We start from the raw sequence: 20,937 nt of genomic DNA, 5'->3' as shown, positions 1-20,937 counted from the left end.
AGAGTTTCTTTATTCTATTGGTGAGGACTGAAGATGAGAGCTCGCTGGTAGGACAGCTCTGCCCGGAACATGAAGAACATATGATGAAGGTCTGTGTCCTCAGCTGCTCCACAGCAGAGGGTGGAGAGAGAGTGTGTGTGTTTTGCTGGTTCTGGATATGGTAACAGTCAGTGACACGACTCGGTCAACCCAGAGTGAACAGAACCAAGTCCTGCTTTGTTCTCAGATCATTCATCATCCTCATCATCACACCCTCTTGGCCCGGCTGGCGGCACCAGCGCGCCTCTGGTTGATGGCCTTGGTGGTGACGCGGAGCTTCCGCAGGCGTAGCTGCCGCAGCCTGAGCTGCAGGTCCTTGGGGAGTTTCCCACCCTTCTCCAGAATCTCCTGGAGCCTCTGTTTGGGTGTTTTGGTGAGGCGGAAGTCACAGATGGTCGGGTAGTAGTCATACATCACCTGGCACCTGCGGGACGACGGCAGGTAACCCTCGGCGCTGGCCGTCACCTGATACTCACCAGGATTGAGTAGGCGCCAGTAGTCGCCGTCGGCCGCTGCAGAGCAAAGTGGACAACAATAAACTTAAATCAACCGAATGTAAATTTGGTGGTTCATGGGTCAGGTTTACGGGTCAGGTTTGGGCTGGCCGCAGGTCAGGTGGGCGCACGTCCCTGCTTGCACGCCTGTTAACACCCATCAGGGAATTTATCCAACTTTGGCACAAACAAGGACTGAAGTGCAAATGATCAGGTCAAAGGTCACTGTGACTTCACACACACAAAATCTTTGGCTATAAAACTGAAAAACTTTCACACATCTATTAGCATGAGAAGAAATTGATGACATTTTATATCCTAAAGGTCAAAGTCCGACTCTACCTGATCTGATATGGTGATCGATGTCATCGACTTTAATGATGGCATCAGCAATTCCAGCCTCCGTGTCTTTATCCCGGACGACCCCTTTGATTCCCCGATGAACCTACAAGAAAGACACACGCAGGAGTTTGATCGGTGCTTCGTTTTTTCCAACCGCAGCATTTTTCTAGGAGTCGTGACATCACCCTGGTGGGGGTGGTTCTACATCAAAGGATCAGACGTAAACGGCGAGACCTGCTCCATGTAAACCAGCAGAGACTCGCGGTTGTTCTCCCACTCGATGGGAAGTTCGCTGGCGTGAGGGAATTTATCGCAGGACAACTCCACCGTCACCTCGAAACAGTTGGTGTGCAGGTAACTGAAGTCATTCATACCTGCGAGGACAAAAGAAAAACATGATCAGTTTATTACCAGGGGTTTTGTGTTGTCCAACATTTTCATTTTCCAAATTTGACGCATCAGACAGTTTTAAAGTTTAAATCAACGCGTTACAAACTCGATGAAATGTTGTGGTATTTGATCACACAGTCGAGAGTGATGTCACTCCAAACAACGGCAAATAACAGGACGATGATGTTTGGATATGAGAAGCTTCACATAGAAGAAACACACACATTCTTACTTCCTGGTACGTTGTGCCAGTCGGCTCCATTGATGATGTTGTTGTATCTGGTGAAGTCCTTGTTGTGGCAGGGCCGGCGGTCTGGGTTGGACATCACCTGGTTACACAAGAACGAGTCAAAAAGGGCGCGAGTCCAAAGGGCAGGGAGTGAAGTGAGAGGCGTGGAGGGTGAACCTGATTGGTGCTGGCGTAGACCGTAGCCAACCATCGGAAGAAGCTGTCATCGGCGGTGGGTGTGTGCTCGCGGGGTGCCCAGTCCCGGGTCATGTCGTACGGGTAGGTGACCACCAGTTCTCCACCGTGGAGGTTCGCGCTTAGAACAAAGGGGATGTTCTGCATCCAGTTGATGACGGCGCGAGTCTCCGAGGCCACCTGTTACAGCGGAGCAGCACGGAGGAAACAACACGGCGTTGGTGGGCCTTGGTGAGCAAACGGTCGTTTTGTTTTTGTGTTGTTATGAAATCGTCATCAGAGGAAGAGAACCAAGCTCTGAAGCAGATTTGAAGCGTTTCAAACCTACAAATGCGTCCTCTGACGTGTACTGCTCAGGGATGGGGAAGTAGTGGTTGATGAGTTTGGACCGGTCCGTCTCCAGCTCGATGGCGGTCCACATCACTGAGTTGAGGTCTGCAAAGTTGTGGTTCATGTCAATCCCCTCGTAGCTGTAACGCCCCAGGGCCCATCCCGCCAGCTCCGAGCCCTGTCAATCAGAGGAACCCAGGACTGAGCGCCTGACACCGATCCAGAACACATTCACAGACGAATCGCAGCTCCGGGCACCTTTTTGAAGGCGATCTCGTATCCATCCGGGTTCATGGAGGGCAGAAGGTGGATCCGCGTCTCTTTGACCAGGTGGACGACGCGCTGGTTGCCTCTCTTGTACTCTTGGCACATGTACTGCATGAGATTGAGCAGCAGCTCACGGCCCAGCACCTCGTTCCCGTGCATCCCCGCCACATAACGGAACTCGGGTTCCCCTGCAGAAAACACACGCTTCAGCTTCTCCTCCAGAGGAACGAGTCGAGTCCCCAGTCAGGAGAGAGACTTGAAGGATAAACCCCAGGGAGGAGAAAACTATTACACGGATAAATGAGTGGACAAAGTCCAACGATAGAAGCAGCCTACTCAGCGGATCTGAACCGGCCGCTGGTTGCCTTGGTGATGTTAACTGCAGACGCAGCCCGTACTGGTTTGCTGCAGCCTCAGATGCTGCAGGACCCTTGTTTAAAGGTTTAGTCCACCAAAATATTACTTTCTGCCAAGGACAGCTGATATTCAGATATCAGATTTATTTACTACTTCCTTTATCTGACATTTTCCTTGCAGTTAAAGGAACTGCTGACTGTAAAAGGTGAATTATGGGCTGAATGGCAGTGCCTTTGTGCCTTTAAACACCAAAAAACTAAAAATCCTTACGTGCTGTCAGTTTAAAGCAGCGAGGACGAAGACTCAGTCCTCAGAGCCTCTCACACACTTACAGGTTTCTGTGTTTTTCAGTCCAGACCTTCACTGACCGGCATGCATACGTTACGCTGGCAGGCAGCTCTGAAATCTCACACGTCCTCCTCAAAAAGGGTTTTACGGGGGAGCCTGTGAACGCAGGCTCACTGGTTCATCCAGATCCTTCCCCAGCTTCTGGAGCACAAGTGTGAGGAGATGCTTTGGAGTTCTGGATGTACGCTCATGTGCAGAATGTGAAGTTGGAGTTTAACAATGGCACTAGAAGAGCCCCGTATTTAGAGAGCAGAACAGATAAAAATACTCGTGTACAGAAGGATTCTGATTGCAGTTTTTCACCTGCTGTGTATTTATATCCTAACGCGAAAAGAGGCTACTGCTGGCTGAGTGCTTATGAAGCAAACCTCTGTGGGAGTAAATGCCTCTTTTGATTAAAAAGGATTTTGTTTTGGCTCGTGTGCAGTACAAATCTGTTAATTTGACCTTTAGACAAACAAGGTTCCACACACGCAGCAACATTACAGCTGAGAGAAATCCATTCATGGAGTTACATAACGAGCGCAGGGAGGGGGGCAGAGGGGGAGCCGGGATACTTTTCAACCTTAATTGTGTTTTTTCCTGACGTGAACAACTGAGAGCGACGGCAGGATGAGTGGAGAGACTCGATCGTTAGTTTTAATGAGTGGGATTCCTCAGCACCTCCACGCTGCTTTCACAGCCCCGAGTTTTGGCGGGAAATCTCCTACCATGTGGGCTGAGCTGAGGAGGCCAAATAAAACATTTGTACAATTCAGGAGTAAATGAAGAGGGACTCTGCTCCATAGTTCCGTACTGGACTGTCTGGGGCTGCTTGGAGAACTGGAACACAGACGAAACGATGGTAGGAGTGACCTTTGACCTTTGAGTGATGCAAAAGCAGCATCGCCCCCCCTCCCCCCCCCCCCAGGAGATGACATTTGATCTTTTTTTTTTTTTTAAAAGGTCAAGAAAGAGGTTGTTCTAGCTCACAGGTGGAGGGGCGGCATGGCTCAGAAGTAGAGTGGCCATCTAGCAACCGAAGGGTCGCTGGTTCGATCCTCACTTCCCCTGGTGACCATGTCAAAGTACCTTTGAGCAAGATGTTGAACCCTAATTGCTCCTGATGGCCCTGCGAGGGACTGGTGACCCGTCTAGACCCGTATAGAACATGGACGGCTCCCAGGTGGTGACCTGAGCACCACGGTAGAACAGCTTGTGCTTCTCTCACCCAGCTCGTGTTTTCCTGGGTTATCAGAGATCTCCATGACGTAGAGCTTCAGACCCGTGTAGCTCTTCCCGATGCTGTAGATGCGGGTGATGTCAGGACACGCCTCGTTCACCGACTTCATCAACTGGGAAAAACAAAATGATAGTCATCAATAAAAATTAAGGCAATCATTAAATTTTTTGCCAGTCATTGGGTACATGATTTATCTAAATGCACCAATAAGTCCATGAAACGTGGCGCTATGCCAGCACTTCCCTTCCACTACCGTCCTTTGTGCTAAGCTCACTAGCAGTCAGCTGGTCTCTGTGAGACACGGGAAGAGTTTTTCCCACAAAGCTGCTGAGTTTCTTGGCTGCGGTGAACAAACGTGTAGTTCCTCCTTCACTGTTGAAGGGCTGTACACTGTGGAATGGGAGTCTGTGCACGGACGGTTGCTGACCATCAGGCGCAGGACGGCATCTCCAAACAGACCGCAGGTAGTAGCAGCCTAGTGAGGACGCCGCCTCAGCAGAGTGGCAACTGCCCTCATGTTTGCTTGTGGCCGCGCTGGAACCAGAGCCCGCCAACTGGGAGCTTCTGGACATTTTCTTCAGAAGCTTCTTTCAGATTATTGAGATCCATCAACTGATCTTATGAGCACTGATAACGACAGCTCACCTTCCTCATCTCCTTATAGTTGTGGTGTCTAAAGTCCAGTTTGTCCCTGGACTCGGTGGGCTCCGTCTGCCATGCATAGATATTATTGGGATCTATAAAATTGGGAAGGTGGGTTGGTAAATGTAGTCTTACAAATGGATTTAAAAAAAGAAACATTTCCTGCTGTTGGCGTCTTGTACCTGGAAGTTTGCAGCCCAGCACCTCAGCTCTCAGGCAGATGTCCCCTTGCGACCCGTTCTGGTACCAGCTCTGCGGGTTGATGCGGATGTAACGCGCCACTGTGGACTTGTTAAAAAGAGCGAGGACGGGTGTCTCTGCATCCTGGTTCCCCTCAAACACCTGCAACACACACAAACATAGAGAAATACTAAGAATATTAAGACAAAAGGGGTGGCCCGGTGGAGCAGTGGTCCTCCCTGTGGCCCCCCAGCAAGAAGGTTGTGGGTGGAGCCCCGGCTGGAGCACGGGGTCTTTCTGGGTGAGTCTCCATGTTCTCCCTGTTCCTGCTGGGTTCTCTCTGGTACTCCAGCTTCCTCCACAGTCCAAAGACATCAAGAGGGACCAGGTTAATCCAGACTCTAAATTGACCGTAGGCGTGGCTGGGAGAGCCAATGGTTGTCTGTCTATATGTGTTGGCCCTGCCATGGACTGGTGACCTGTCCAGGGGGAAGGCTGCTGGGATAGGCTCCACCCCCACCACCCTGAACAGGAGAAGAGGGAGAACATGGAGGGATGGATAGATTAAGACAAAAGGAGGTTTAGGATGCAGAATAAGAAAATAAGGCAAATAAAATTCAGCCAGAGAACTTTGGCAAAAAAAATACCTCAACGTGCCTTTCGCAGCGACCTTGACCTTTGACCGCAAAAATCTTTTCAGTTCATCCTTTACTTGAGGGGAATGCTTGTGCCAAATTTGGTGCAACTCTCAATCGGACGGCCAGCCAACAGCGTAACAACTGTGGCTCACTGCCATTGCTGGTCGGGGCATAAATAAGTCTCATTCATGAAATTAACACCATCACAAATCAGGATTTTGGGCTTTGGTTTGGCACCTTGTTCTGTGTATCCTCCTTATTTTCACTCCTTTCGACTTGCTAAATGCTGGCAGTTTTCGACATGATTGACGCTTCACAGTCAGCTGCTGCTGAGCAAACACGCAAAAAAAAAAAACCCAGTCGACTAAACAAACTTGACCAAGGCTGCAGCACTCCTGACCTCATTTTGGCAGCGTGAATAACCAAACGGTGGTTGGGCTTCATACATTTGAAATGAAGGTGGCATGCAATCAGATTACATTCTTACCACCTGCTGTTGCTCCTGACGACCAGTAGAAACATTATTGACTGTCACTGATTCAGTAGGACCGTCTCTCTCATCAAACCCCGACAAGCAGCGGATAATCCTTTACTTGTCAAATGTTCCTCTGCAGGCCCGGTTGGGCCGGTGGTGGCGAGACCATAATGACTTTCCCGTTCGGACTTTATTCCACATGCGGGCATTAAACATCTGCAGAATGAATTTCAGCTCGACGGAGACAGTGGTTAGTTGAAATGAAGCAATTTCAGCGACTGAGATGCCAAAAAGGAAATCAAAGGTGTTCCGTCTGAAGAGCGTCACACCGTTCCTCCTCTGCAGAAACAGAGAAATGTGGAGTAGCACGTCTTTCGTGGGAGGGCCAGCAGTAAGTTCCGTCTGTCGACTGTAATTCTGTGTCACAGACTTCTGAAAGCCCTAATAACTTGTTAGCACGTCATTCCTCATTTGTGGTGTTTAGTGTCGTTTGAACTCTCGTCACACTCAGGGTACGGATGCATCCCGTTCTGTTTTCTTCCCGATTCTTTGACTGAAAGATCTTGAATGCATTTACTGTCTATGGGAGGTTTTTGTGGTTTTAGAAGTCACTGAGACATAAACCCTCATGCTAGAATGTCAGAACAAGCCAGGTTTCAGACCAGCGAGCTGTTGTGTGGCTGGAAGATTGTGTCACATGTGACACGTGTTGTGAAGCGTTTCCAAACCTCCATGAATCAATAAACATGAAGGGGAAGATCCTCAGTTTATTTAGTTCATTTTCCACGACGGTCCCTCTCCCTCAGCTCCACACTTCATTTAAATGCAGGACAAGCAGCGGCTGAACTCACCGCCTCCTGGGTCCCGTTCATGCAAGGCTCCCAGGCCAGCGAGTCGTTACTGAACTGCACCTTGTAGCTGTGAACCACGTCCCAGCTGTGAGGGAGACACGAGGAGTTTCACAGTAAATGTCCCATCATGTGACACTGATGAGACAGAAAACAAACTGGACAATCATCATAGAGAACTTGCTGTTTCCTGCTTGAGATTAAATTCTGCTCCATCACATTCACACCCACCTCCAGATGGAGCTGCGACCCTGCAGGATGACCCCGGTGAAGCGAGTCAGCCTCAGCGCGTCCACCTCCAGCCACTGATGCTTGTCTCTGTGCTGAGCGCACCAGGCGCCGTCATAGATGTCCCCGTCCTCCGTACCGGACTGCCATCACACACACACACACACACACACACACACACACACACACACACACACACACACACACACACTGATGTCATGTCAGGAGCACGTGGTAAAGCAGCTTTCTGTCGGTCTGTGCGGTTACCTGGATGTTAAGCCGGCCGCGGTGAGGACCCAGACCCCGGCGCTTGTAGGACGACGCTCTCAGCTGAATGTCTTTGACCTTGAGTGACTCCAGACCCAGCGGAGGACATTCTGAGACAGTCAACAGGCGGTTAAGTGCCACATCATGCAGTCAGCTTCACTTCACCTCTCGACTGGAGAGTTTGCAAGATCAACTCTCAGTGGCCGGCGAGTGAAGAGAAATTAGTCAAAAGAGAGGAATCGATAAAGGAATGAAGGTGGAACTACAAATCCCAGCGATTCCATACAGGAGATGGACTGTTAATGGGAAAGCACATGAACGACTGTGGGTGCCGGTCAACACTCTCCACCACCTCCACCTGCACCGAGAGTCCAGAGCCATTCATGATAGCCTCACAGGCTCCTGGGCTGACCTCCAGAAATTCATCATTCCTAGTGTTGCAATTTTTACTTGCTGACTTTTCCAACACTGACAGTCACAGGAGCAGGTTATGAGGACAATGAAGGCAGAGCGGAGGAGAGGAAGCGGTCCTCGTTACCAGGGCGAGGCCTCTTTAAGCCTCCTCTGCTGCTGCACTGAAGCCTCAGACAGACTCTCGTTGTCTGCAGACCGCAGCATTCATGCTGCCTCTTCCTGCCAGGAAGCTTCACCGGCTGCCGGAGGGTCTTGAGCGTCAGGCCAATGTATGGCAGCAGCACTCAAGAGGACAAAACCTAAGTGCTCTTTAGTCCCCCCTTTTGCCTTGTAGGCCTGCAGGATCTCTGCTGAGCTGCGTCTCAATGACCAGTTGCTCTGAGAGCACTGAAGCTGACGCTCGGCAAACCGGGAACGGCGCCAACAGAAGACAGCGATGTCGGATTTTGTTGTCGACCAATGACGCCCCAGACAACAGAGACGTTATGCTTTCAGGCCGTCAGTGCGTCCATCCTATGATCGTTAAACATTCATAAAATATCTGCTCACATCCGGCTCTGACCTCCACTGGGACTCCAGGAAGAACTGGAAAGATTCAAGTGGTCAAAGGTCACATGAGCGCAATTTCTCAGCAGCATCTTGAGGAATTGTCTGCAAATGTCAAGGTTGGAAAAAGGAAACAAGTTGTTGACAGGTCAAAGGCCACTGGGATAGACATCACGCAGGATTACCATCGTGATGAGGTACCTTTGGTTTCATGTGAATGGAAATGTGACGTAAAAATCGTGATCGTTGAGGAATCCCAGTGTCCTCGTGGTTTAGTAGCATGACTGCTTCCTCCAGAGTCTAATATACAGCATGTCTGCCATCAGCACCCCCGATCAGGTGCAGGGGTTAATGAAGGTTAATCCAGCAAAGAGTTCAAAGCTCTCTTTGATGTTTCTGTGAGGCTCAGTAGAGCAGAATCGGACCGACACTGAGACCCACAGGTGCAGAACGATTCGCGTCTGACACCTGATCCCTGTGTGATGGACATGCTGTATATGAGGGCTACATACATACGTGGGACCGCCTCCTCGCTCACTGATTGGCTGACCCTTTTTTTCACCTGAGGCTTGGCTTTCCTAACAACCTTCGCCTTCTTGGTGGTGACTCTGGGTTTCTCCTGGATCGTTTTCGCCGTCTTTGCTACTTTAATGCTCCTGATGGTTCTCCTTTCTACAAAAACGCAGACCATTCGATGCACAGAAGGAAACATGGGCAGGATTTTCAGACTTCAAACATTTCTGACTGTGTGTCAGAGCAAAATTAACCATTTTGCATCATGAAAACTTTGCAGGTTTTTGTGCACAGATTTAGGTGAAAAGTTCCATTTCTCATCTCCATGTTAAAGCAGCTACTATGAGTGGTGTACATGGACTTCAGCAGCCCCTCTAGCCAGAAGTGGGGGCCTTTAGAGGAACGCATTTCTTACAGGGGTGTAACACACAATCATGAACCCTGTGCAGAAGCTGTCTCTATTTCTCTGGTGCCTTTTTATGTCAGGAGATGGCCAAGAGTGCGTTGTTACCCAGACGGTCATGCTCGCTCACAGGAGAGGGGCTCAACATTGCTCCGAAGTTACGTCTCTTTCTGCAAATCACCTGTCAAACGACTGTTCAATGTGGATCTGCGTTCCTCAACCAAACCAACACTGGAGATCACATGATCTCTCTGACAGGGAACACAAAATAAGAGATTAATGTGATATTTTTGTGAATGTAAAGCGTCTCTTGGCGATTCAGAAATGCTCTCCATGTCCAGTGTGTTATTATCATCATCTAAAAAAAAAACGAACTAAAATTCCTGTAACAGTTGGAAAAATGTCTTAGTACCATTCCATCCCCAGAACCGCAGCAGGCAGCTGAGACGGCGTTCATGCTAATAGTGGTTGTGAGTGTTTGCGTCTCTTCCAACTCAGTGTAAAGTTGAACACATCGCCTGCAGGACCAAGTCGACCGGCTGTGAGGGTCTTGTTTGTTCTGTCTGAGGCATCACACATCCCATCTGGTTTTCATCAGGAGCTGCACCCAGGCTAGAATGTTGAACCCCCCCCCCCCGGACACTGACTCCCTGACCGCAGATATGCAAAGACCAACAAAGAGCTTTTTACACTCTGAGAACCTACAAAGATTTGAGGAACCGTGAAGGGTTCTTCAGCTTCCTGGAACCCTGAAAATCAGCCTGATGTTCTCAGACAGGCACGCTGGAGGAGAAGGATCCCCACAACAAGCCTCTGCTGAGTTTGTCGCCTGTCAGACTCACAAATCAAACTGAAGCGATACAAGCTGGCTGCACTTGTTTATGGGAAAAGTAATGAACCCAATAATGTTTCAAGTAAGTTGTAACATGTGCAACTGCACTCAGGCAGACCACAAGACCTGATCCCTCTCTACGCCTCCAATTAAAAAGCCCTTCAGAGGAGCATCAAAAAGGTTTTGCTGTATTTTACTCCCAGGACATTATGTCCAGTCAGTGGGCAGAAATGTAAACCTGAACCCCACTCACCCAACTCCAGAGGACCTTCTTCCTCTTCTTTTTTGGGTGCAACTCTCGCCGTGGTGTCTTGAGAGTGAGGTTGAGTTGTTCCAGGGGTTGAAGGAAGTTTAGTTGTCGACTCTCGAGAACTGTTCCTGACTCCCGTGGCAGGAACCTCAGTCACGCTCTCGGCTGCGGGGGCAGCATCAGCGGGGCTCAGCGTGGAGCTGCTGTTGCCAGCAGGTCTGGATGACACCAGGACAAACCAACCAGAACATAGAAGCAGAGTGAGGTGCAGAGGTGCTGCCATCTTTTCCCTGCAGAATCCCCTGAACACTAAACACTCATTCAACCCCTCTGAGCCGCCGCATCGCCAAGCCGCCAGCAACAACCACCACTTCCTGTCACAGGTTTTCCAAAATAAAACACGCATTTATACAAAATGAGGTCAAGACCAAAGCAGTTAGAAATCAACTCCACCAAAAGCAAAGCAGGACGAGCAGGAGAGCGGCAAAACTGATCACAATTCCACCAAACTCCTGATCCGGACCGAATCACAGGAGCTGCAATCGTTGTGAAAGGTTAAAGACCAAGGAGCTCCCAGCCTGCAGACTCCACACACAAGGAAGGTCTTTGTGGTGCAAAACAACACACACGATCGTTTCAACTTGTTTTTCAGTTTTAAAAGGATCATTGCTTCATCTAGTGTGAGTGTGTGTGTGTGTTTTGATACATTTTCCATAACTTTATCGCGCATTTTTAGGAAATAAAAGTCATGACCGCGTTTCCACTTAAATGTCTGTGCAGGCATGAAAATAAACAGATTGAAAGTTTGGCTTTTTTTCATCCCAAATATTTTCCAGGCCTGGAAATTTTCCAATTCCATGACTTTTCCAGTTTCATATTTCCAGATCCCAGATTCTTATATGTGGGGAAAATAGCTTCTTTCTTCTCATGTGATGGCAAACTGAGTGCACTGAAGTTCTGAACTCAAGACAACATCTCCAACCTGGGAAATTGGAACTTACTGGATTTCTCGTCCTTTTCACAGAAATGACCATTAATTTACTTCGTAAGAAATACAGATACATCATTACCTGCACAGTGGAAACACAATAATGAGGAGGAGCAGTTTTATATATGAAAAATAAATAATAATAATAAAAAATAAATAAACACATTGAGTGGCTAAACTCAGAACTTAAAAGTTTATAACAAGGAATTTCTAATAAATTATGATTGCAAAAAGTAAGAAAGAATGCACTTTTTTTTAACAAAGTATAGATAAAGAAGCTGAGTCTAACTATTTAACAGCTTTGGTTTCACTCAGGTGATCCATGTCTGAACGCTAAACTCAAACATTCCTGAGGGTTAGGTGCTTTTATTTTGAAGGAGTTCCTGGATCCCTGGTGCGAGTGTACCGGCTGACCTGATGGATCTCCCTGCAGAGCTGCTGAACCAACAACCGTCCCACCAGCGTTTATTCAGCAACGAAAGTCAGTCAACTTGCAAATCTCTTCATAGTCCAGGAGGAAGCACGCCTGGCTGGAGGCGCTCGCACCGGACCTCATCATGTCTGAGAGAACTGGAGGAATGCCTTCTGAGTGATGTCTGGGGCTCTGATGCTTTCAGGAAACCTTATTCATGATTTTTCAGATTACTTTTTGGGATATTCCAGGTATAAAGATGCTCGCTTCACTTCAGCATTCTGGTTAAATAGTTTTAATGGCACAGAAAAGAGCAATCACATCGAGAATGAACATGACACGGGTGTGTTACTGCTAATTCATCCAGGCCTGAACTGCGGAGAACCATTAGTTTCAAGAAGAGAACCAACGGACGTGACGAAAGAAACCCAGCGTGGAGAAAACAACACGAAGACGTGAGAAAACTGAAATGTATTCTTGCCCCCGAAGCCACGGGGGAGTTTCATCAGTTCAGAGGTGAAAAACTTCAGAAAAAAATCCTTCTGTTTTTGTCCTCACCACCCAAATGGAATAAGACACACAACCCAACACTATTTAACCAGGTCTTCTAGGAAAACAATTCTAATAAAAAATATATTTACAAAAAAAGAGAGAGAGGAATTTTGAAGTGAGTCTAGTGTCTGCACCCCCACCTGAGCTCAGGTGTTACGCAGCAGAGCGTCAAACGTTCCAGACGGATGAGTCAAACCGGTGGTTTCCACCTTCCTCTCCAACATCGAATCCACCGGCTGAACATGAATCCTATTTCACTGATGGTATAAAAGTAAAGCACAATGATGCTTTCTCTGTGGGACCGATGGAACCGGTTCTGAGACCCTCAGGTTGAGCTGAAGGCTCAAACTCTTCACTTATCAGTACTCAGCTGTTAGCGGCTTCACTGTCAAAACCTTAAGTGTGAACGAGCTTCTGAAGGCGTGAAACATCCTGAGCTCGCCGTCCACACTGACCTGGGAGTGACCGGCCCAGAGCCGAGCGAGACGGAAGAAACTAACAACTGGAGAGAAAGTGAGGCTGAGAGTCCAGAGAGCAGCTGCTGAGTGAGGACGCGACCACCGACACCTCAGGGCTTCCACAGCTTCAGCAGACCGTCCTCACTGTAGGTCCCGATGAGGTTCTGGTGCGGGTGGTGGGCGATGCCAATCACGTCCTTCTCATGGACCTGCAGAGGGGATGAGACACCAGTAAGACGCCGTCACGACTGGCTGCAATGGGTGCCGCTGGTGTCATCAAGGCGTCACCATGGAGACACCTGCCGACCGCCGAGGAGGTCCAGCACGCACAACCGCCAGACTTTGTCGGTGTGTATTCAAGTTGACAGATTAGGAGCGGTGCGGCCCGGTCCGAGCACACAGAGCGTGAAGGGACACTGCTCAGTTTCACAAATCATTCCTGCTCGTGTGACTGAGCACCCTGAATAAAACCATAGGACGGAGGTTTCCAACCCTCCACCCTCGGTTTATCTCACTGATGATGCACTGTTGATGCACTGACCAGGCCAGACGGGAAAGCGGCTACAATTACTGTTTGATACACTGAACAATAATCCCAGCACACAAAGAAAAAAAAACATAGAAGAAAAATGAGTTTCGTGAACTAGCGACTCGCCAGAGTTTCTGCTGCACTTTCCGAACGTGCTGGGACGTTGGCGGAGGCTCCAATGAATGCAACCTACCGTCAGCGTTCTCTCCAGCTTGCCGGTGACTGTGCTGAAGCAGTAGAGCACAAAGTCTTCTCCCACGCAGTAGATCCACTCGCCACGGGGCGACAGGGTGCAGCACACAAAGTCACCTCCTTCCCTCTTACCGGAGCTGAAGCTCCTCACGATCTGCACAGACACACAACAAAGAACCCAAATTGGTTCCGGTGCTAATCTGGCTGAGCTCACGTCTGACAGAGGATGTTGACCGGACGTGTTGGTGACATTTCTATCATGTGACTGCAGCCAAACTGTTGGAAACATTTTTACCAGTAAGTGTCCATGATTGTTTGTATGGCTTTGAAACGTCAGGATGTAGCAGTGTGTGTTCCAGCATGGAACGAGCAGCACTCACCTGTCCCTGCATGTTCATGATGACCACCGTGTTGGAGCGGTTACACACTACGAAGTGTTCGGGGTTCTTGGGCAGCAGGACGACGTTGTTGACCGTGATGTCCGTGCCGGCAGACGTGCCCAGAGGTTTGAAGGTGTTTGAGCACTCGGTGGTCTTCACGTTCCACACCTGCAGAAGCACCCGAGGAAAACAGGCCGATCATTACGAGGCCTGAACTTAGAGGAGACACTCGGTCACGGTGAGACGTTCGCGGTGCCGTTACCTTCACGGTGCCGTCAGAGGACGCGCTGATGATGTGGTGGCCATCTGGAGTGAAGGTGGCCTCGTTAACGAACGAGGAGTGACCTCGGAACTCTTTCAGAGTTTTACCTGACTTCAGTCCGTGGATTCTGACGCGAGATCACACAAACACAGAGAAATTTCACAACAGAACCGGAGTTTATTAGCAATTAGGAGAACTGTGGATACTTGAACTGGCGGACGAAGCGTGAACGTGTCTGTTCAGATTTACCTGATGGTCTGGTCGAAGGAGGCGCTGAGAAGCTGGCTGCTGTCCTTACAGAAACTGACGCACGTTACTCCTTTACTGTGAGCGCGTTCAAACCTCCGCAGACACTGACCACTCTGGATCTTCCAGACCTACACACACACACACACACACACACTTTCATTGTTGTGGTGTTTGAACTTGCTTCCTGTCAATTGAATACAGTGTCAGTTTATTAACTTGCTGTCTGAGATAAAATGTTTGTACAACAGGAGAACATTTGAATACTGAGTAAACTTATGTAGTATAAATATATTGCAATATAATGAAAGTGAGCCCTGTTTTTTTACCTGTATTCTACATGAGATGCTCTAGATGTACACGCTGGAAGCCGAGTAGCAAATGTTCTAGAAGTGAAGTTAAGAATTTCTCCTCTACCTTGATCTTTCCGTCCTGGGCTCCGGTGGCCAGCATCTCCGTGTCCCGGCTGAAGCACATACACAACACGGCGTCGTCCATCATCATGAAGTTATCCTGAGCCTGGTACTTCAGATCCTGTAGGACAAAGTACAAGTAAGGTTTAGTCGAGCCAAACGTGAATATACAGGACGTGAGCCACTTTCACACAGAGATGCACAATTTCATTTCCAGAAAATTGGAACCACAGTTGAATCGCTCCACTAGTATTCACAGAACAGCTAAAGTATTTTATACAGTACTTGTACATCCTGTGACTGCATTCTCATTTTATCTTCTGCCTCTTCTGCACTGTCTCCTATTTTTCTACTGTTTTCTCATAAGCAATGGCTTCAGAACATTAGGTTGCCTCTAGTCAGTGGCAGGGACCCACAGCTGGAAATAAGCCAGGCAGGCTAAAGCCGCTCCCCTTCCTGTTTCAGTGAATCAATACGGATCATCCATGACACCATAAACTGATGAGCCAAAAAAAGCTTTAACTTCAGAGGCCAAACTCAGCTGAGCTGTAACCTCAACATGCATTTACTCTCATTTGTGAGCCCTTTAAAAAGGGCAACGTGTTCCAAATCACTGACTGGTTCTTGGTTGCCATTGGTTACCTTTCTGATTTTGCCAGTGGTGAAGTTCCAAACCTCGATGAAGCCGTCCACGGAGCCAGTGACCAGGTACTGACCGTCAGGGGAGAATCGTGAACACTCCACATGAGATTTTTGACCAAACTGTGAAGGACAGAAGCGTCAGCACATCTGGGTGAGATTCCAGACTGGTTTGATCCCAGCATGAAGACTTCGGGACTGAGCAGGTACCTTGATGTGTCTGCTGAGCTGCGTGGGGAAGCGTTCTTCTTCTACATCTTTCACAGCAGCTTTACCCCTGAACAAGTCGATGGTCATTCCAGGGGGCAGGAGACCCTGATGCTGCTGCCACTTCAGAGACTGAGGAGTGCACACAGTCATCAACATCCACTTTGCTTGATGAAAACTTTACAGGGAGTCAAAAGGCAAAATTCTACAGGATTTTTATGTTTGGGTTTAGGCTCTCACTGCCCCACTGATGGAGCCAGCAGGTTTCCTGATGTCTCACCTGTCCCAGCAGAGCCATGAGACGAGATGGGGGCACCACGCTGACCTCGCCTGCCAGGGCCTGAGCAATGGCTGCCCGCCGCTTTTCCTTACTGCTGCCATCTGGGTAGGCCTGGAGGTCAAGGATACATGAAACTACGACCAGTAATACACTGAACAAAAAGCACTAACTACCCAAACTTGGTGTTTTTCTGTCAAGAACAAACAGAAAAAATCAGAAGGTTCCAGAAACAGAAGACCTGGCATTCAGGCACGTCTACTACACCGCTCTGAACGTTACCACACTTCACCTGGTGTCTTCGCAACAACTCATCACATGGGTGAACACATCTCGCTCACCTCTCTGGGGTCGAAGTAGGAGCGAGCCAGCAGGTTCTCCAGGTGGATGTATCTCTCCGGCTGGGTCTGCTTCAACATGATCATGGGGTCAGTCTGCCTGAGAAGGGAACGTGCAGCACCCAGCTCTCTCAACTCGATCAGCTCCAACACCACCTGGTCAAGAAAACACCCCCAGATGATGACACGAAACGTGACTGCAGGGTCAGGAAATCTGACATTTATTCAGTTTGCAGATTTCTGAAAAGAAGTTGAAGATTCATGCAACAACAGTAATCATGGTCACCTGTTCATAGAGGTCTATCAGGGTTTTGTCTGGGAGCTTGAGGGACTGGATGGCCTGCAGGACCGTGTCCCAATGGCCGCTGTTGATGTCTGCCACAAAGCTCTCGATACTGTCCACTGTGTTGAGAGACACGGTGGTCTCCTCCTGGAGAGTAGCCAGAGTCCTGTGCAGGTTGTTTTCTTTCAGGTACTGCATTATTAGACGGATCACGCTGGGAAACACAACAACGTGGAGGAAAATTAAGATCAACCAGAAGACGAGTAGAGAGGCTGATTCCACAGCAACAGACACACGCAACACGGATCCCAGGTGGATGAAGTAACAGGTCGGAAATCCTTCACATCAGTTAGGAGTCACGAATTTATTCTTCCTGGGCTCTTCAGTCTTGCTGCAGCAGCAACAGGTTAACAATCGACGTGGTACAACACTGACACAACGGTTACAGACCACTAACACACCATGCTAACACTCCCAGTTAAAACCCAATGAGGAAAACATTCTGGCTCGTCTGCCACGACCTGCCCACTTTACGAGGTACATGACTCGTTTGACGAAAGAAGATGAGGACAAAACTGAGGGTTCCGTTCGAGAGTATCACAATTGCAGGTCAAAAACGTCTGTCTGTCCATTTGAGAATGAGAATTAGGAGTAAGGGGTTAGCTAATGCTAAAATTACCGATTTATGCTAACTAGAGCCGAGCTTTAAATTCTGTTCATTTCAAACGGAGCGCTTTAAAAATTGAAACAGACGAGAAATTAATGAACTAAAGAAGTGGTGAGATTACTCGGAGAATGCTTTCCTCGCTACGGTAGAAAGAGCCTATAACAGGGGTAAACTTTAGCTGGTTAGCTTAGCTAAGGTCGCTAACCCCCGGTGATGCAGCGGAGGAAGCAACAGGCCTCACTTCGGTAAAAAAAAAAAAAAAAATGATTGAAAAATAAATGAAAGAAGCGCAGGATTTATTTAGCAAATGTCCTAAAATTGGAAAGTAATCGTTGAGCGACTCACTCTGCAGATTCAACCTCCAGAGACATGATGATTTATTTCCAAACAACAGCTAGCAGATGCTACACAGTCTGCAGGATACACACGCAGGACAGACGTAACCCGGAAGTATTCGCTGAAAGTGTCATGTTGAACTTTCATAATAAAGGTCTGTCCACAAAACGCACACACCTGCAAGATCAAGAAGACAGTTGGTGACATTTAAATACAGTCGTTGGTGAACAGAGATGAGAAATTAACGGGAAGAGAAGGAATGCAACCACCCACAACTATTAGTTCTGTGTGTCTGGACTTCTCTTTGTTCTTCAAAACGGGATTCTTTCCCTGAATTACGTTTTCTGCATCACAAATTATTAATCTGTCACCAGAAGAATTTCTTCACAATTTTCCATTAAAAAATAATGTGGAATTTAACATAATTGTGAATATTGGCACCTGATCTGAGTGATTGGTCCCAGAGTTCACCCTTTTTGATTGATTCCATCCTTTATTTTGAAAATGCCAAAATAAAAATAGTAATAGTGGAAAATCAAACACTGAAACAACACGTGTGAAAAGGATCAGGAAGACCCTGTCTCAATTATTTTGTAATTACTATTCATCCATCAACATCCTTCTTTAAATCATAAGCTTGTTTGGTAAATTAACATACTGTGGAAACTCATGCCCTCACCAATCAGCCAGTTTCTTGTGTAAACATCTTTTTATTTACATATTCATTTACGAATGTACATATTGACAGATTATCTACAAAGATAAATAAGAAGGAAAATAAATAAACTGATAAATCAGATCTGACACTGTGACAAATATTTGTTTTTCTTTTAAAATTCAGTGAGATGTCAGTCTGAAACCCATGGTTCTGACCATCACGAGTATTTGTCATGGAGAGCGAGACCTTCAGAGGTGCAATTTTGCTCAGTTCCCCTCTTTTCACTGCCGATCCTTGTTGTTTTAGAGAAGCACCAAGAGGAGGCGCTAGCTCCACGTCTCTGGCTCCTCGGCCCTCTTGACTCTCCCCTCTCTGCCAGTGAAGGTCTTTCAAGGTTATGATGATGATGATACTCAGAGCAGCACCACTCCAGTCTGCAGTCCCATGTTTGGGTTTGATTGTTTTGGGTAATCATGACATAATCCCACCATGAGCCCCTTCACACTGGAAATGGATTTGGCGCTGAGAACACAGCAGACTCCGTTTCATTTGCCTTTGCAGATGGAGGAATATATTGGGAAGAGATGAGGAGGCGCAGCAGAGGGGATGGGAAGGGAAGGGTTGGTATTTTCTCACAAAACCACAACACCGCAGTCACTCTGAATATATTAACACAAGAGCAGGAGGGAGACGTCAATAGAATTTCACCGTCTTCTGGCATGACAAAGCAGAGGCTGCTGGGAGAATGCCTCAATGAGGGAGACGCCGCGGCGCTGGAAGAATGACAGCGATATAAAAGGCTGTAATATAGTCATCTCGTCCTTTCTGAGACGAAAAACAAAGGAGATTCTAAATTTATGCGAGGTGCCAGTCTTACCCTTTCCCATCATAATTATAATACATTACCACCACAAAGAAACATAGGATTTCCGTGATTGGTCAAGAATTAAACAAACGTTTTCAGAAAACGCCAAAATTCCTCCCTCCCGCTGAGATCCGGAGGACAGTGGCATGAACGAATTCAATTTGAAAACGTTGTCAAGCCAACAAACACTCTATACTGCCATTGGAAATGTTGCATTCGATGCCGTACGTCCAAATCCTGACATTCTCAAGTCTGTCAAGTATCCTGCAAAGTACCAGCAGAGAACTGCAGTTGAGTGCGTCTGAGCCTTCACACACTCGTGCTGTTTTGGCACGATCCTCACTACTCCAGTCTCTTGTGTTCTCATGGAAACAAAGCTCAGTCATTCAAAATGCTAAACTGAAATGATCACTTGGCCACATTGAGAACTCGCTGCTCTGACAACAACAGAAAATCCATGCGGAACCACGACTTGTTCGAGGGATGAACGATCCAAAAGGTGAGACTGTGAGGAGCCGAGGTACGACGAGGGTGGCAAACACACCTTAATGCTAAAATGAAAAGACTGCGGCGCCACCGTGTTTCATGTTTGGGTTCCGTTTTATCGGGAAAAGAGTGAAAATGCTGGGAAATTTGCTTTCACTGCTGTAAAACACATTAAGGAGGTTATGAGGTCGCAACAGCGGAGAGATGGCCCGCACAAAGTGGCGCCCATTCTGTTTGGATGGCTTTAATGTTTTGTGATGTCACAACACCAATGGCCCCGCCCCTTTATTGAGCGGGGAGCTCATCGTTTAAGGTTGATGTCACAAAACCTGTCACCGACTTTGATCTCAGTCACTTTGCCTGTCATCGTCGTCATCACAGGGCCCAGATTCTGTCTGTGATGCTGTCATCTTTGATCGTGGACTGCTTTGATCCCCACATGCACACGCCGTATGCACACTTTGATGCTCATCTCAAAAGCTCTCTGATCCTTGGACCCAGGAGACCCCAGAACCCTGATATTTTGAGAATTGAGCTGAATATTCTCCATCTTTCGCGTACAGAATGCTCATAATACATCAACTTTAGTGAACCTTTCAGTTTCTTAGTCATGTTTTCCCACCTGGGTGCAATTTTGGTTCCTGTCAAACGAACAGCAGTGGAGTATTTGGCCCAGATGACATTTTTAATGTTTTAAAAAGCTCTGTCCCTGCAACGAGTGATTTGCTCTGCGGTGTGTCCGGCAGCTGCCTGTGTGCATCACGATGCGTCTCCTCGTCAGGATGTAAAACTATGACGTAATTACTCTGTCCTACTGTGTTCCAGCAGCAGGCTGAAGCAGGGAACCTCCCAAGCAAAAACTATGAATTTTGAAGAACTGAGCCTCATTTGTTTGTTTGGTTCTGGTGACGTCTCGTTTGCTTGGTGGCCGGAGTCGATGACGTCGATGACGGGTCCATCAGTCTGCTGCCTGCTCAGCTGAAGGCTGACTTCTAGTCGGTTAGCCTCTGAGCCTCGAGTGGTGGTGGGTGGATGGTGTTTGTGCTTGTCTGCGTGTGGGTGTGAGAGGTATTGAACGTGGATTGTAAACAGGCTGGGGGTGGGGTGGGGCGGGGGTCATCATCCAGGCGATAAATCTTGATGGATCAGCCCCTGTTGGCTGCTTGCGGGCCCTGAGCGTCAGTCCTATTGGCACGTCGATTATTCACAACGGACACCTTAGAAAGCTGAAAGGGGCTGGTTGAGAAACCTTCATTGATATTTTCAATCTTCTTGACACAAAAACAGGAATGAGGAGCAA

At 48.0% G+C, this 20,937-nt stretch overlaps 2 protein-coding genes across 2 annotated transcripts; both read right to left on the bottom strand.

Moving 5' to 3' along the window:
• Positions 1–3: 3 nt before the first annotated feature.
• Positions 4–10,766, bottom strand: LOC147251532 (putative carboxypeptidase X1). Its single transcript, XM_086222318.1, has 14 exons — positions 10,453–10,766; positions 7,492–7,601; positions 7,228–7,367; positions 7,000–7,084; positions 5,038–5,197; positions 4,859–4,950; positions 4,202–4,325; positions 2,278–2,474; positions 2,018–2,197; positions 1,672–1,869; positions 1,498–1,594; positions 1,110–1,249; positions 876–978; positions 4–551 (listed from the first exon to the last, which is right to left on the bottom strand). Exons 1-14 carry the CDS (start codon positions 10,730–10,732, stop codon positions 247–249), a joined length of 2,211 nt encoding a protein of 736 aa, XP_086078444.1. The 5' UTR covers positions 10,733–10,766; the 3' UTR covers positions 4–246.
• A 1,362-nt stretch (positions 10,767–12,128) lies between these two features.
• On the bottom strand, positions 12,129–17,776 carry smu1a (SMU1 DNA replication regulator and spliceosomal factor a). Its single transcript, XM_086222761.1, has 12 exons — positions 17,638–17,776; positions 16,629–16,839; positions 16,346–16,498; positions 16,008–16,118; positions 15,731–15,859; positions 15,524–15,643; positions 14,886–15,002; positions 14,472–14,599; positions 14,223–14,349; positions 13,961–14,128; positions 13,582–13,734; positions 12,129–13,068 (listed from the first exon to the last, which is right to left on the bottom strand). Exons 1-12 carry the CDS (start codon positions 17,661–17,663, stop codon positions 12,970–12,972), a joined length of 1,542 nt encoding a protein of 513 aa, XP_086078887.1. The 5' UTR covers positions 17,664–17,776; the 3' UTR covers positions 12,129–12,969.
• Between the last annotated feature and the right edge of the window lie 3,161 nt (positions 17,777–20,937).

This window comes from Aulostomus chinensis, chromosome 13, assembly GCF_037954235.1.
Source record: "Aulostomus chinensis isolate RoL2024-O1b breed Wild chromosome 13, RoL_Achi_v1.0, whole genome shotgun sequence".
NCBI classification, from domain to species: domain Eukaryota; kingdom Metazoa; phylum Chordata; class Actinopteri; order Syngnathiformes; family Aulostomidae; genus Aulostomus; species Aulostomus chinensis.
The sequence above is the reverse complement of the archived record's forward strand: the minus strand, read 5'-3'. Positions and strand labels throughout refer to the sequence as shown.

What these genes read in the sequence shown, in the direction of transcription:
- LOC147251532 (XM_086222318.1), bottom strand. Translation starts at nt 10,732, where the DNA reads ATGGCAGCACCTCTGCACCTCACTCTGCTTCTATGTTCTGGTTGGTTT. An exon ending in GCTGGGCTGCAAACTTCCAG is followed by an intron (nt 4,951 to 5,037) that starts GTACAAGACGCC and finishes CCAATTTTATAG; the next exon opens with ATCCCAATAATATCTATGCA. An exon ending in CTGGCACAACGTACCAGGAA is followed by an intron (nt 1,250 to 1,497) that starts GTAAGAATGTGT and finishes TTGTCCTCGCAG; the next exon opens with GTATGAATGACTTCAGTTAC.
- smu1a (XM_086222761.1), bottom strand. Translation starts at nt 17,663, where the DNA reads ATGTCTCTGGAGGTTGAATCTGCAGA. An exon ending in CCTACTTCGACCCCAGAGAG is followed by an intron (nt 16,119 to 16,345) that starts GTGAGCGAGATG and finishes CTTGACCTCCAG; the next exon opens with GCCTACCCAGATGGCAGCAG. An exon ending in TCATGAACATGCAGGGACAG is followed by an intron (nt 13,735 to 13,960) that starts GTGAGTGCTGCT and finishes GTGTCTGTGCAG; the next exon opens with ATCGTGAGGAGCTTCAGCTC.